This window comes from Lepidochelys kempii, chromosome 8, assembly GCF_965140265.1.
Source record: "Lepidochelys kempii isolate rLepKem1 chromosome 8, rLepKem1.hap2, whole genome shotgun sequence".
Classification (NCBI taxonomy): Eukaryota; Metazoa; Chordata; order Testudines; family Cheloniidae; genus Lepidochelys; species Lepidochelys kempii.
In genome coordinates, this window is record NC_133263.1 from 55,845,828 (window position 1) to 55,863,363 (window position 17,536).

At 39.2% G+C, this 17,536-nt stretch overlaps 1 protein-coding gene across 4 annotated transcripts in view; it reads right to left on the bottom strand.

The window, feature by feature from the left end:
• Positions 1-9,141: 9,141 nt before the first annotated feature.
• Positions 9,142-17,536, bottom strand: part of EDEM3 (ER degradation enhancing alpha-mannosidase like protein 3) — a 46,682-nt gene continuing 38,287 nt past the window's right edge. Inside the window, exons 19-21 of one of the 4 annotated variants that reach the window (XM_073356666.1) lie at positions 16,695-16,880; positions 13,688-13,735; positions 9,142-13,020 (exon numbers count right to left, since the gene is read on the bottom strand). In XM_073356666.1, coding sequence (XP_073212767.1) covers positions 12,614-13,020; positions 13,688-13,735; positions 16,695-16,880 — 641 coding nt within the window. In that variant the 3' untranslated portion in view covers positions 9,142-12,613. Of the gene's footprint in view, positions 13,021-13,687; positions 13,736-16,694; positions 17,055-17,140; positions 17,248-17,536 lie in introns of those variants that run through there. The other 3 variants (XM_073356663.1, XM_073356664.1, XM_073356665.1) reach the window with 3 other exon arrangements.

Consider the following 17,536-nt stretch of genomic DNA (forward strand, 5'->3'; position numbering starts at 1 on the left):
CCTTTCATTCCGAATAGTACGTTTTTCTCTGCACAAACATCAGGTCACTCTAGATGGAGAATTCTCACTGTGGGTTCAAGCTTGGAAGGCACTGAGCACCCTCCACTTCCACTGAAGTCAAGGAGCATCTGGCAGGGTCGGAATAAAATGCAGTGGCTCTTCCTTGTGTGTGTCTTACCAGGCTAGGTGGGTAGCTATCCTCTGAAGGGGTATTTGGCATTTAGAGAATTTTTTTCTTCTCTCTGTTTCATACCTGATGGGCCTTTAAATAAATGAATTTTATACTTATGTGAAAATCTCCTCTCCAGGAATTGTAGATTGATAGGAAGGATTCCACAATCCTTCTGGTTAGTAATGGGCCACACAGGAGAAAACTCTTCTAGCCAAAAGAGATTCCCTTGGCCCCAGTGAGATGCCTGGACCTTAGTCCTCCGTTTATTGGCATATCTATAGAATGAAGTTAGGGGATAGAATTTATCAGGGATGAGTCTTGCCATATTGATTCTTGAAGAAGTGCTTTTGTGAGGAGTCTAAGCACCAGTGATAGAGTTAATTGTTTCTGCCACAGGCAGATTAAATCAGGCCCATGTAATTGTTGTAAACTCCCTTCCCAATAGGGTGGTGGAATAGGTGAGGTGTTGCTGGCTAGTTGGGAGCTGTGGGGAGTTACAGGCTTGTATACCATCGTGTTTCCTTTGTGGCACCGCCATCCCCAGTAGCATGAAGTCTTTCTCTGGAGCAGGGTGGGGTTGGGGCACAATCTTTACCATAGCATGTATGGATCAGCAGCCAAAATGCGCTGCGGAGAGGAAAGGGGAAGGATTAATTTTCCTCCAACCCTTGTGTAACCCATCTGCACAAAGCTTGTTTAACGTAGGCTTTGTGCAGGGGAGAGGATTTGAGCCTTTGTGCCTAGACTGACTCTCAAATCATCCAGCTGAATCCTTGAGAATGCGCCCCTTGTTTCTTTACAGGATGTTTGGTTTGTTAAACTCCCATGCAAGACTGAACAGACTGTTGAGAATTTGGAACTGATTATTAGAAAAATGCCTTCAATGCAGAATCAAACTAGTGCCACGAATTCCACGTGGCTATGCATTCATGGCTGTTCACTGGCAGTGAAAGCCATCATGTTGTCCTAAGTCTTGTGTAATAATCTCAAAGTTGCAGGTGTTTCAGCCAAGCTTTGGGCAATTGGTTACTGATATGCAAACAACTGTAAGTCTCCTTCAGCACCATTTTGTACCTGTAGTAGAACTAACTGTTTTAAGCTGCACTCTTATACTATCTTCCTAGTATTAGTATTCTAAAATTAAAAAATCACGTCTCCTTTCAGAGGAGAAGTCTGGCTAGTGTTCAAAACAGAGCATGGGGAATTGGGAGGTCTGCTTCCCATTCCCACCACAACATGCTGCATGATATGTGGCCCTAACTCATCTCTGCCAGTATACCCATCTGTTAAATAGGTACTTAAAACTTACAGATCTCAACAGCCTGACTCTTCTAACGACCTGAGATCCAGCAAGCTGCTGGGCACCTTCAACGTGCAATGAAGAAAATGCACGTTGAGGGCCCCTAGCACATTCCGTGAGCTGGCCATACACTGCGTGCTAATGAAGAATTATTTTTTTAGATGGCATTTTATAAGGAATTTTAGAATTAGTCTTTATTTTTGGATTTAAATGTGTGAAAGTTTAGTGCAAGCTAAAGGGTATATTCTAGATCAAATACAGAAAATTATCCCAAAGTAATCTAAACATCTGACTTAAAATGATAAAAGCATAAACTGTTGGAATTGTGGCGGCCACTCTGTTAAAAGAACTAAGAGATGTGAGAGAGACCCTTCTACCAAAACCAACATGCCTGTAAATAGAGCCACTTCATATTTATGAAATACTGGTTTCTATCAATATTGTACACAGATCGTACAGCCCTGAGTTGGGCGAGAAGTCCCACTAAAGTCACTCATGCTCTGCAGGGAATACGGGCTGCAGGACTGGGCCTTTGTAAGTTATCACCCAAATTATGTGCTCAGTATCAAAAGTAATTTGTTTTGTGAAATCAAAAAATGCTCACTGTTCTGTGACTGGCCCCTAATGTTTTCTTTCTCTCTTCTTGTTCTTGTCCAAGTGAGATTTTTGCATTTTTATTATTAAACAATAAAAATAAAGGACCTGAAAATAACTTCCATGGCCATTACTCCCAGTTCACCTACAGAGCCTTGGCAATGAGGACTCCACTGCATTTCACTTGGTAATGAAATGAATGGGTTGGTTTGTGCGGAACACCTGCCCTCTACTGGAGGAAATATCAAATCTGCTGCAGTCGCTGTTGCTTTCACTAGACTAGAGCAGTGGTTCCCAAACTAGGGTTCATGAAATGTTACAGGGGGTTCTTGAAAAAAAATTCCCTTATGGCAGACAGAGCTGTCCCTAGGGATCCTGGGCAGCACAGGGCCAGCAACCGGAGCCCCTGGACTTCCAAGCGCTAAGCAGATCAAAGCAAGCATATCTATCACACTGGGGAGATTTAAATGTCAAGACTCTTTGTAATAAATGGAAAGGGAGGTGGATTTTTTTGCTGTTTTTAAAATTATTATGAAGAACACATTTAAGCTTTGTTGTAATGTGCGTGGTTTGCCAGGACTGCTCAAGACCTGAATGTTCGTGTAGGAGGAACTCTTTGAGTTGGCTTCTTAAAAAACTTGATGCTGTTTCACATCTTAAGGCTCATATGTTTCATCAAGGAGTATGTCTTATAACAGACTTATTCAAAGTGATACAAGCTACGAAAGTGAGATCTTGGAAGAGTGTTGCTCTTTTCATAATGTAATAAAAATACTGTAATGATAAATAATAATAGTGTGTCATAAAAACACATTTCCAAGATCACTGCTTTTATAATTTATACTCAGGTAAAGGAGAAAATCCCTGGAAATATTCATTTTTAGGAGGGGGTTCACGAGACTTGACATTTTAGTGAAAGGGGTTCACAGGTTGTTATGGTTTAGGAACCACTGCACTAAAAGGATTGATTTATTGGGTAAAGCCCCGCATGGTTCTGATATGGCTGTTCAGTACCTCTGGTTGAGGTCTTGCTGTGGCAATGGGTTTTCGCAAAATTAGCCCGTTGTATCTAGTTACACAGAAGAATGACTAGTTTAAAAAGTTACTGTCTCTTTATGCAGTGTTAATATTTATACAATGGGCAATAATTACTCACTTCATGATACAGTTCTGTGGTGACCTAGAATCCTATTTTTGACGTCTCCGACTCAAGGAATATTTCCAACACACCTCTGAACAACATACTAATCCACAGAGACCTCCCTACCAACACTACAAAAAGAAGGATTCTAGGTGGACTCCTCCTGAAGGTCGAGACAGCAGACTGGACTTCTACATAGAGTGCTTCTGCTGACGTGCACGGGCTGAAATTGTGGAAAAGCAGCATCACTTGCCCCCCAACCTCAGCCGTGCAGAACACAATGCCATCCACAGCCTCAGAAACAACTCTGACATCATAATCAAAAAGGCTGACAAAGGAGGTGCTGTTGTCATCATGAATAGGTCGGAATATGAACAACAGGCTGCTCAGCAGCTCTCCAACGTCACTTTCTACAAGCCATTACCCTCTGATCCCACTGAGAGTTACTAAAAGAAACTACAGCATTTGCTCAAGAAACTTCCTGAAAAAGCACAAGATCAAATCCGCACAGACACACCCCTGGAACCCCGACCTGGGATATTCTATCTACTACTGAAGATCCATAAACCTGGAAATCCTGGGCGCCCCATCATCTCAGGCATTGGCACCCTGACAGCAGGATTGTCTGGCTATGTAGACTCCCTCCTCAGGCCCTACGCTACCAGCACTCCCAGCTACCTTCGAGACACCACTGACTTCCTGAGGAAACGACAATCCTTCGGTGATCTTCCTGATAACACCATCCTGGCCACTATGGATGTAGAAGCCCTCTACACCAACATTCCACACAAAGATGGACTACAAGCCGTCAAGAACACTATCCCCGATAATGTCACGGCTAACCTGGTGGCTGAACTTTGTGACTTTGTCCTTACCCATAACTATTTTACATTTGGGGACAATGTATACCTTCAAATCAGCGGCACTGCTACGGGTACCCGCATGGCCCCACAGTATGCCAACATTTTTATGGCTGACTTAGAACAACGCTTCCTCAGTTCTCGTCCCCTAACGCCCCTACTCTACTTGTGCTATATTGATGACATCTTCATCATCTGGACCCATGGAAAAGAAGCCCTTGAGGAATTCCACCATGATTTCAACAATTTCCATCCCACCATCAACCTCAGCCTGGTGCAGTCCACACAAGAGATCCACTTCCTGGACACTACAGTACTAATAAACGATGGTCACATAAACACCACCCTATACCGGAAACCTACTGACCACTATTCCTACCTACATGCCTCCAGCTTTCACCCTGACCACACCACATGATCCATCGTCTACAGCCAAGCTCTGCGATACAACTGCATTTACTCCAACCCCTCAGAGACAAACACCTACAAGATCTCTATCAAGCATTCTTACAACTACGATACCCACCTGTGGAAGTGAAGAAACAGATTGATAGAGCCAGAAGAGTTCCCAAAAGTCACCTACTACAGGACAGGCCCAACAAAGAAAATAACAGAACGCCACTAGCGTCACCTTCAGCCCCCAACTAAAACCCCTCCAACGCATTATTAAGGATCTACAACCTATCCTGAAGGATGACCCAACACTCTCACAAATCTTGGGAGACAGGCCAGTCCTTGCCTACAGACAGCCCCCCAACCTGAAGCAAATACTCACCAGCAACCACATACCACACAACAGAACCACTAACCCAGGAACCTATCCTTGCAACAAAGCCCGTTGCCAACTATGCCCACATATCTATTCAGGGGACACCATCACAGGGCCTAATAACATCAGCCACACTATCAGAGGCTTGTTCACCTGCACATCTACCAATGTGATATATGCCATCATGTGCCAGCAATGCCCCTTTGCCATGTGGATTGGTCAAACTGGACAGTCTCTATGTAAAAGAATAAATGGACACAAATCAGATGTCAAGAATTATAACATTCATAAACCAGTCAGAGAACACTTCAGTCTCTCTGGTCACACGATTACAGACATGAAAGTTGGGATATTACAACAAAAATACTTCAAAACCATACTCTAGCGAGACTGTTGAATTGGAATTCATTTGCAAATTTGATACAATTAACTTAGGTTACCTTGCATAATGACTTAGTCACTCCCAGTCTCTATTCAAGCCTATTTCCCCTTGTTTTTTCCTACAAACCCCCCCCCACCCCCCGAGGTTCTTGTTAAACCCTGGATTTGTGCTGGAAATGGCCCACCTTGATTATCATACACATTGTAAGGAGAGTGATCACTTTAAATAAGCTATTACCAGCAGGAGGGTGGGGGGAGAGAAAACCTTTTGTAATGGTAAACACCCATTTTTTCATGCTTTGTGTGTATAAAAAGATCTTCTACACTTTCCACAGTATGCATCCAATGAAGTGAACTGTAGCTCACGAAAGCTTATGCTCAAATAAATTGGTTAGTCTCTAAGGTGCCACAAGTACTCCTTTTCTTTTTGCGAATACAGACTAACACGGCTGTTACTCTGAAACCTATCACTTCATGTAGATAAGGAACTTCTGGTTATTACCCAGCTTTTTTTTAAAAAAAGCAAACAAACAAAAACACCAATCAGTTAAGTTAGATTAAGATATTGTAGCTGATGAGACATAAAAGATGTTTTAGCTCAGGGGCTCTCAACCTCTCCAGACTATTGTACCCCTTTCAGGAGTCTGATTTGTGTTGTGCACTCCAAGTTTCACCTTACTTAAAAATGACTTTCTGACAAAATCCGATATAAAATACAGAAGTGTCACAGCACACTATCACTGAAATATTGCTTACTTTCTCATTTTTACCATATAATTATAAAAATTAGTTGGGGTGTAAATATTGTACTTACATTTCAGTGTATAGTATTTAGAGCAGTATAAAGTCATTGTCTATGAAATTTTAGTTTGTACTGGACTTGGCTAGTGCTTTTTATGTAGCCTGTTGTAAAACAAGGCAAATATCTAGATGGAAAACCTCTGCATACCTCCAGGGCTATGCATACCCCTGGTTCGGGAACCACTAAGAACATAAGAATGGCCCTACTGGGTCAGACCAAAGGTCCATCTAGCCCAGAATCCTGTCTTCTGACAGTGGCCAGTGCCAGGTGCCCCAGAGGGAATGAACAGAACAGGTAATCATCAAGTGATCCATCCCCATAGCTCATTCTGGCAATCAGAGGCTAGGGACACCATTTCTGCCATCCTGACTAATAGCCATTGATGGACCTATCCTCCATGAATTTATCTAGTTCTTTTTTGAACCCTGTTGTAGTCATGGGCTGCTTTTTAATTCTTTCAATTAAAATTCCATCACTTGAACTTAAAAGAAGTGGGGCTGGGTCATATGGAGCTGTACAGGGAATCAAATTAAAGAACTCGTTACAACAGAGTACATGGTTCACTTTGAGTATTGCCTACATATATAGAGTCACATTCCTGAAAGTTTTATTAGCAATCATCCTTGTGGAAGATCTAATTAAATAAAGACAAACAGCCACATAAAATATCAGATTCTGAAGTTATACCTAGAGAGTAATTGTGTGTGAAAGAAAGCTGTGTAGCAGCTGTGCATTTCAGCTGGGTGATTAGAGCTGGATAAAAAAAATTCAGTCAATAGTACAGTAGATGGAAAATGCATTTTGTGGGGGCTCTGAAACTCAAGTCAGATCAAATTTGACAGTTTGGGCCAAAAAAAAATTTTTGCAAAAGTCTAAGCTGTTTAGTTTGAACATTTGGAAACAACATTTCAATCCTTCACTTCACTTTTCGTTTTGAAAATTAGCTATATTTAAGCAAACATGAACACCCCCCAAAGAGAAACGAAAAACTTAATTTTGTTTCATTTCAGTTTTTTTCCATTTCTGGTGTGTTTTGATCTGAAATGAAATTTTCAGTTCTGAAACCATTTTTTTTTTCTTACCAAAACAAATTTTTTTAGAAGGGATCTTTTGGTTGGTCCCTAAACTGAAAAATTATTTGCTCACGTCTAGTGGCAATTGCTTTGGCTCAGTGGCTTGAGAACTGTCACTTAATCAGCCCCTTAAATTGTAACATGTCTTGATGCAGTGTTACATAACTATGGGTTTATGCCCATAAACTACAAATAAACAAGGGGACTTTTTAATTGAACAAAATCTACTAAGATAATAGCTCAGTGCACTCTTGACATACAAGCTATGTAGTTTAGGGCAGGTCTACACTGACAGCTGCACCAATGCAACGTTTTAAGTGAAGATGCTCCAATGCTGATGGGAGAGCTTCTCCCATCACTGTAGTTACTCCACCTGCACAAGAGGCAGTAGCTATGTTGACAGCACTGTGGGTTAGCTTGGTAGGGCTGTGGATTTTTCACACCTCTGCAGGATATAGTTATACCAATGTAAGTCACTAGGGTAAACCTGGCCTTAGTCTTTGTTGGTAATTCTTGTGGTTTGGTTGGGAGGTTGAGACTGTTAGGTCATCTTATCCTCAGGGAACATTGTGCATGAGAACACCCATCAACTTAATAACCTTCCTCTCTGATGTCAATAAAACAGAGGATGGAGAGCTATCCTGAAAGGGTTTGTTTCAGCAGTGTGTTGAGGGGTAGGCTTAAATCTTATAGGTGTGGATCTATGAACAGATGGAATGGCATGTCATAGCCTCTTGAGAAATCTTGTCACTGAACAGAGTGGAGTCTTAAACGGGAATCTGCAGTAGGCTGGACTATGTCAGTAGTAGGAGATGGAACAACAGTAGACCTAAGCTCAGTCTGGTTGCAGATGCCCCAGTAGAGAATCTTTCATTTTGCAGCATGGGTTTATCTAGAAGCATTACAGCTTCTTGGTAACTATTGTACTTCAACCCTGCCATGGCTTCAAAGAGCTGCAGGGATTTCAGGTCCAAGTGTAGAATGCTGCCTTTTTAAAAGTAAGTAGGCTAGAAATATGCTATGCATTAATAGCTTAAAAATAAGCCTTTCTACCTAGAAACTATTCTTGCTATGAGGAGCAGACTTGTGGGTCATAGTAGATTTGGAATACCCCATGCATCCAAGTCTTTGGCCTGTTTAATGACGATAAGGTACCATTCAATGAAGGATTGGAGTCACAGCAGCCAATCAATCAAACAGGCTGAGTTTTCTCTGAACAGCTGCCAGTTTCAAGCATAATGCTGTAGATAGGTAGGTTAAGGATTTCAAAATCTTTCAGGGCTAGTTAAGAGGAGAGATAGTAGCTGAGGTGGTCACTGCATCCTGCGAGGAGGAGGAATGGGTTCCTACTCTCTTGAGGATTCAGTCTTCAGAAAGAAGTGCAGGGCCTATTACCACAGTTAACAGCCAGAATGGACTATTATGAGCATTTGATCTTACTGTCTGTATAATACAGGCCATAGACTTTTACCTAGTATTTCGTACATCAAGACCATTGCCTGTGGTTGACCTAAAGCTTACTTTCCAGAAAGACATCCAATCTTGACTGAGTCTTCATGTGATTGGAGACCCCACCTCATGTTGTTCCAATGTTTTAATTACCTGCATTGCTCAAATCAGGCTAGATGTGAGGCTATTTATCTTCTGTAGAACCTTGCAGGAGACCTGGGTTTGGGAGGTGGGGTGAGTCCCTGCTCTGTCTATGCCAACAAAGCACAAGGCCCTTTGCCAAGCATCTCCCTGGCACAAGCGAAGCGCTCTCCGTGTGTGTGCACACCACAGAAGGGTACCATGTGCAACATGATACCTTATTAGTCACACTAGTACTGAGTCCCTCTGGACTGAGACTAAAGCAGTTATTTAAACTCGAAGATGTACAGCTCAATGGCACTAAACAGCTAGAGGAGGTTGTGATTAGTTTCTCTGGCTGCCAGAAGGAAGTGAGTGATGGGCCATGACTCCTTGTATATCCTTTGATACTGTGAGGGATGATGTGTAAAGCTTTCCAGAAGGCCAAGATGTGGATCATGCAGGCAATTCTTAAAGGAGTTTGACCAGAATATTTACATATTTTATTAAATCTTTACAATCAGCAATTATAATCCAGTACTCAATTATATACAAGGATTATATACATTTTAGCCCAGACTTTTACATCACAGTACACAGTTGCTCTTAGAAATATTGTATACACTTATCACCAGACAGTAAAACCCAACAGTAGTATTACAGCACCTGTTATTAGATATTTCATAAGTTACATCATAAGAAAATATATGGATGTAAATTGGGCTGGTAAAAAATCCTATAAAATCCAAACATACAATATTTCATTCACAGAATGTTTTTTTTTATGTTCTGACTGAAGCCTTTGCATAAGGTGTCCTGTTAACATTCACTACAATCTTGCCACACACTGTTTCACTGACTAAAGCTAAGCCTTCAGCTAAAACCACGGTAGGAGGAGAAACAATGCTCAGTTTATTTTAAAACTTCATTATGAAACAGTAAGTGTAAATAGAGAATATTCCTTTAACATCAAAGGAGATATTAAATTGGCGACTTTGAATTACATTAGGGAATAAGAATTCTAAACTCTTCAGTGTTCTAGTTAACCAAATAACACAATCAGAGCAGGGAAATATACACATGATATTGACTTAGTGATGCAAGAGGAATATTCTCTAAGCACAATAGAAGTTTTTAAAAATTTGCAAAGTACACTCTACTCCTCTCCAATCACACATTCCTTTTGCTTTTTAAAATGGCATTAACATGTTACAGAAACTTTTATTGTATTTTTAGAGTGATATGAAGAGGTTAAAACTAAAGTCTATTTCCATCTTTATTAGGAAAAAGACAGTGAAAAAACCTGAATAAAATTGTCCCCTAATTTATCCTTTTTTCCCCAAAAGGTCTACTTTACCTGAATCAGTTCTGTAAACCATGGCCATCATAATCGCTTAAAAAAGGTAAAGTTAAAGTTAAACTAATCTCAAAAAAAGGGACAACATTTATCTGAGGTAGACCACCACAAAATAGATGCTTCAAAAATTATATCAAGGGATTCTCTTAACAATCCCTCACTTCAGAGGATGGAATGTGCCTGTGTCAGAACTGTTGTGTCGGTGCTTACACTTAATGTAAGGTTAGTCAGTCATAAATGATTACCTTGTGGTGACAGGGAGAATTAGAGCATCAACTTCTAATAACGTTTCTAAAGACAAATTTTAGCATTAACAACTAAATCACTTTCTGCAGGAAGGAACTGAAAACTTTAGCTGTCATATTAAAAATTTAATTTGACAAACCTTTTGCTAATGTAATGACCAGAAAACCACTTTACATACAATCCTTAAAAATACCTAAACGAAGGTACTTCCATGGTGAGATCAAAGAATATAACCACAGAACCTGTGCAGCTTTTATTAGTGTAGCCTACATCCAGTAGAGTTAGAATAAAAACCCTCATTAGTGGCACCAGATTCTGACATTTGGAAATATCTAACTCCTTTTTAGAGTTAAGATTTCTGAACTACACCACTGTATGGTGCAACTGGTCACTTGCAGCCATATCATCTGTTGCCCAGAAAAACACACACTGGATTCTGTGGCCATACCAGGCATGCCTCAATTGCATGAGCTGGGCACCCGTTACAAAGGACACTTCAAAGATTTTGAGGAATAATCTCATCCTTTAAAATCAATCCCTCAGTCTAAAATGATGAAGTATTTAGCTTCAGCGCTGTACCAATATATTAAGCCCAAACCTCCATAGTTATTTGTGCAAAGAAATTAAAACTACATTTTAAAAGGACACTTATTCACTAGTTCCCTACTGCTTCACTATCTCAAAGTTAACTACATCTCTATTCAGTTAAATTGTCATTCAATTTCTGTGTAGTATTATGATTGACTAACATGCTCTCAAAGGTACTTTTGCATTTTGATACTCTTGAGAGCAAGTGTCACTGTCAGATTACATGTATACAACATTTGTCTGGGACTTGAAACCGTATATAAATATACACAAGTACAATACAGTATGGCTGTACTGATTGACATTTGCATATTCGGCACATTTTAATCTCACCAGTAAAATGAAAGGTGCACTTCAGACAGGGATACATCTGTCTGCCATTATAAAGATTATATATAAATATAAAAACTTTCAGTTTTAGTCTGGTGCGTGATATAGGCAGTGTTAAGTCTCTCTTTGAAAAGGAAAAAACAGATTAATTAAATACTGAATTGAACCATAATTAACTAAAACCCGTGTCTATATATCAACTTAAACTAGATTTTTGGCAGTTTTAATTTGGACACAGTTAAGCTAACTGCTTCTTGTTTGCTTAAACAGATTTGTGGTTTAATTAGAGGATACTTCCAAAAACATGATAAATTAGGAACCAGGCTTACCTGTATTAAAAAAAAAAAAAAAAAAAAAACCCAGATGCCACGAAGTATATCAATTATTCTTTGACTTCACATCACTAAATTTTGAATTATGGACCCAACAGCTAAAGGTAAACAGTTGTACTTCACTATTGATACTGGCTTTCTTGCCCAAAATGTTACAAATTTAAGGCTGACAGATATAGATCTTGTAGAGAAAACAGAAATTGTCATAAATACTCAACAGATGAGAATTTCAATTTTCAGAGAATAATAATGCTAAATTCTGTATATTAGGGTAGTTTTAAGCTTGATAGCTTTAAGCATGGAAGGCCAAAAAGGAAAAATTGTATTAAAACATGTTTTGCCCAATTTACCTTAATTCAAGTAACAATCTTCATAATCACTGTGAACCTTTATGTACTACTCCTCTAGTTAGCAAAGCTTTCTTAATTTTCCTAAGAGAGCTTCCTAATACAGCACATTACCTTTGGTTTATACAGCCTCTAGTTGAAATAAGAGCAGAAGAGGAAAAATCCAGGTTATCTTGGACATTCTACAAAACAGATGGAAGGAGTGATGAGCAACACTGCTATATCTTAATAAGATATAAATGTCAGGACAAATTGAGCTGTTTCTAGCTGTGTTTTAAAGACATTACAGCTGGAAATGTCTCACAGTTGCACCTATTTCTCTCCATAAAGGCCTTTATCAGTGAAACTGAACCTTCAACTAGAATAGCCTCTGACTATTGCCTTCAAGTGCCATAACCAGCCAACAAGTGGTGTATTAATCCCATTACATTCAACTTCTACCTTTCCAGAGGCCAAGGCAATCTGCTCTCCAGAAGCCTGGAATGCAGAAATCTGATTAATTCCCTGAATGAAACCTTCTGTATTACAGCACCATGCAACAGAGCCATACAAACAGTTCAATTGCACATTCCCATTTCAAAACAGGAAAAATTAAAACCATATAAATTATAACACATGCTGGGTTTCTTTTATCCAGGTGAAACCTGGTTGCTCATCACAATACTGAACAATTTCTAATTCTTAGATATTAGGTCCTCACTTTTACCCAACAAATTCACCATTTTGTTTATCCACAAATAAGTTATTAGAAGTCATAGTTCATCCTTTTCCATCATTTCAAATGCTTCTATATCTTCATTCCAATCTGCTAATATGGATTCCATAGGCTGTACTCTATTATCCCAATTAACATTGGAGCTGGAATCTCTCTCAGTCTGAGATTGTTCCTGAGGCTTGTTATCTAATTCTGTACTTTCTGTCTCTTGAACAATAGCCTCATGGATTTCTGTGATACAGGACTCCTGGTTTGAAATGGAAATGCTATCACTGTCTGCATCAACAGGAGATAATGAATCGAGGTGAGTAACATCAGAACTTTCTTCTCCTTCAGGCTCTTGACTGACCAAGCTGAGGTCCTCAGATGCTGAAGTCGTTTCTGGTCTCCGCTTATGTGAATCATTTTCAGATGACTTCTGGTCCATGTTTTCCATTTCCAGATCTTTATTTAAAAAAAGAAAAAAGAATTTTGTAAGTACTTTCAAAAGGCAATTGAAATACACTAGGAAATGAACACTTACATTTTATTTTCAATTGTCTCCCTTGATCTTATTCCAGACCTCATGTAGGTTCAGATTTTTATTAGTATGGAGAATCTTAGTCCCTCGAGTGCTGTGTATTAAGCCTTTTGCAAATACTGTTTTTTAACTGTGAAGTTAATTTATCATTTGCTCATAAGTTTAGTCAATTCACGGTACTAGCATCTGTAGTGGTTCTTCAGGCTTACCTAGCAATGCTCTTATGTCACTGTTTTCTGCCTCTTAATCATGAGTGTACAGTTCAGCCCACCATGGCTCATGTATTACAAAATTGGACTTTAGTGCAGCCCAAAGATCCATGAAAGGTAGTGTGTACAGCCACAAGGTCTTCATTTGATAAACTGGCAAAGCTATGATCTATTCTTTTAAATTTAAATTCAGACATACTAATACATAAATCTGCATCCTACCTTGGCTCCCCATTACATTAATGTTGGAAGGTTCTTCTGGTTCAGTTACATAAATGTTCAAAACTAAAGAAAACTGACACTGCTAAATAAAGGAAACTGTTTTTAAGAATGCTAGGTAGTCCAACTGTATATAACTTGATTATTAATATAAGATACTTACTGCTATCAATAATGTAGTTTGGAATCATTTTACCTTTAAATATTGTTGCTGAAATTCCAATGGTAGCACAAGGAGGGGAGAAAGCACATATGCATTAAAAATCCGTAACACATAATATTCTCTTGTTTGGTGGAAGCGAAGGATTGGTTTGTTTATACTGCAGTTGCCCCAGTAGAGCGAAGAACTACTTTGAACAGTTCACCCATTGGTATAAATAGATGGACATCAAGATTCCATGTGAGGAATCCAGAAGTGCTGTAACTTTGCGTTCCAGCTTTGTACATACGATGGGGAAAAATGAATGTGCTAATATTAGTTTATTAGAGAAGTTCAAGTTCATATGCTGCTCCCCAGATATCCTGTTTGAAAAAAAGCAGTATTACTGGAATGGGAAAGTTTGTTAAAAAAGAGTCTAGAAAGAATATCCCCTATGTACGCTGATGGAACGGATAGAGCCACACAAGCAGGATAATTACTATCATGTAAAATTACTGGTGCTGGCAACTTTAATCTCGTAAGAACAGTCATAGTGGATCACAGCAAAGGTCCATCTAGTCCAGTATCCTGCTTCTGACAGTGGCCAATGCCAGGTGCCCCAGAGGGAATGAACAGAACAGGTAATCATCATGTGATCCATCCCGTCGCCTATTCCCAGTTTCCGGCAAACCTAGGCTAGGGACATCATCCCTACCATTCTGGCTAATAGCCAGAGATGGATCTATCCTCCATGAACTTATCTAGTTCTTTTTTGAACCCTGTTATAGTCTTTGACTTCACAACATCCTCTGGTAAAGAGTTCCACAGCTTGACTTTGCGTTGTGTGAAGAAATACTTCCTTTTGTTTTAAACCTGCTGCCTATTAATTTCATTTGGCGACCCCCTAGTTCTTGTGTTATGAGGAGTAAATAACACTTCTTTATTTACTTTCTCCACACTAGTCATGATTTTATAGACCTCTATCATTTCCCCCCTTAGTTGTCTCTTTAAAAGTCCCAGTCTTACTAATCTCTCCTCATATGGAAGTCGTTCTATAACCCTAATCATTTTGGCTGCCCTTTCTGAACCTTTTCCAATTCCAATATATCTTTTTTGAGATGGGGCGACCACATCTGAATGCAGAATTCAAGATGTGGGCATAAAATGGATTTATATAGAGGCAATATGATATTTTCTGTCCTATTATCTATCCCTTTCTTAATGATTCCCGACATTGTTTATTTTTGACTGCTGCTGTACATTGAGTGGATGTTTTCAGAGAACTATCTACAATGAGTCCAAGATCACTTTCTTGAATGGTAAGAGCTAATTTCGATCCCATCATTTTATATGTATAGGTGGATTGTTTTCCAATGTGCATTACTTTGCATTTATGAACACTGAATTTCATCTTCCATTTTGTTACCCAGTCACCCAGTTTTGAGAGATCCTCTTGTAGCTCTTCGCAGTCTCCCTGGGACTTAACTATCTTGAGTAGTTTTGTATCATCTGCAAATGTTGCCACCTCACTGTTTGTTCCTTTTTCCAGATCATTTATAATATGTTGAATAGGACTGGTCCCAGAACAGACCCCTGGGGGACACCACTATTTACCTCTCTCCATTATGAAAACTGACCATTTATTCCTACCCTTTGTTTTGTATCTTTTAACCAGTTACCAGTCCATGAGAGGACCTTCCCTCTTATCCCAGGATTGCTTAAGTACCTTTCGTGAGGGACCTTGTCAAAGGCTTTCTGAAAATCTAAATACACTATATATCCACTGGATTCCCCTTGTCCTTATGCTTGTTGACCCCCTCACAGAATTCTAGTAGACTGGGGAGGCATAACTTCCCTTTACAAAAAACATGTTGACTCTTCCCCAACAAATTATGTTCCTCTATGTGTCTGACAATTTTGTGCTTTACTATAGTTTCAACCAGTTTGCCCAGTACTGAAGTGAGGCTTACTGGCCTGTAGTTGCCAGGGTCACCTTTAGAGCCCTTTTAAAAAATTGGCGTCACATTAGCTATCCTCAAATTTGGTATTTGGTACAGAAGCTGATTTGAATGATAGGTTACAGACTACAGTTAGTAGTCCTGCAATTTCACATTTGAGTTCCTTCAGAACTCTTGGGTGAATACCATCAGGTCCTGGTGAATTATAACTGTTTAGTTTATCAATTTGTTCCAAAACCACCTCTAATGACACCTCAATCTGGGACAGATTTTATACTATTTTCCTCACTAGGATTTAACTTCCACTTTTTAAAGGATGCCTTTTTCCCCTCTCACTTCTTTTTACTTTGTTGTTTAGCTATGGTGGCTCTTCTTTGGTTCTCTTACTACGTTTTTTAATTTGGAGTATACACTTAAGTTGAGCCTTTACTATGGTGTCTTTAAAAAGTTTCCATGCAGTTTGCAGGGATTTTACTTTTGGTGCTGTACCTTTTAATTTCTATTTAACTGACTACCTCATTTTTGTGTAGTTCCCCTTTCTGAAATTAAATGCTCAATGAGAACCACTTCTGCCTAGTCTTTACAGTGAGAAAAATCAGATCTATCTTTATAGATATGAAGAACATCACTTGGAACTGAGAAACATCTACAAGTCAGGACCCTGAAACACACACAGCCTAGATATCAAAGCAGAATATGAAAAGCTCTTCCAAGAAAAAAGGGTTTCAGAGGCTTAAATAAAAATAAACCCAACCACGTTGTAGCACTATTAGTCTAATTCGTTACAGCAAAATTATAACGTTCACTTTTTCTGTTTGGGACCTTGTGTAAAGTGTTTCAAGTTAAATAAGTTGGACATGTATTGGGAAATTCTAAGAGATGGTTACAGTTTGAATGAAACTAATTCAACAAACTAGAATTATGGAAGTCAAACAGAATTTTCACCTCAATCCCAATTCACTTATTTTTTTCAGGTAGAAAATAAGAACCATTGTTTGTTTTATATTTCACATTATGCCAACTGATAAAGATTATTACTTATCTTTATAAGACACGAATGGCTTTACCCTTACCTCTGTCTTTTGCTTTATCAGAAAGAAGCACTTCTACAGCCTCGTATTCTCGGATTGCATCAAGTATAATATTTCCTTCTTTGCTGAACAGGAAGAGCATGGGGATTTTGATATCGTCTGTATTCTTTCCATCACCAGCCATTTGGAATAAAGGAGCAGTGTCGCTGCTGCTTCCCTCATTGTCATCTAGCCAACAGAAGGTCAGAGTAAGCAAGCTTTTCCATTATGGACGTCGGTCAGGATTGGTGCTCTCTCATTACATAGGATAAAGGCAGCTTGAATAGCTGGTGTGGGAATTTCAGAGAATGTGCTGTAGTTTAATTAGAATTCCCCAGATTTACAATTTTCTAACCTTATTTCCTGGTGGAGACAGCAAAGAAGAGGTTTGAGTGGACAGAAGCAAGTTAAGTCAAAAGGGGGAATGTATTTCAATTCTGTTTGCTTGCCTGAGATGGTGATGAGACTTTGTGGGTGGGAGGCAATATTGTTTGGCATGTCCAGCAGTTTTAATTTTTTATTTTCAATTTGCCTCAAAAGGTGGATGCCTGCCTGGCTGTGGAAAATCAAGAACAGTACTGGACCTAGAAGGAAAAAGCTATTTCACAAGCAGATGCATTCCTGAATGTAAAAGGTCTCAATGTACATCATTTCAGGATTGCTACTAATCAGTTATCTATTTTCAGTACTGAAATCACAGTTACTCAACTTTTAATAAGGAACGTAAATGGTACATTCCTCTCTAGAACTACTAACTTAGCTGGGAAAGCATAGACTAGAAAATGAAGATTATAGAAAGAACAACCATTCTTTTATTTTACAACATTCAGCTCCAAACAAAAGTT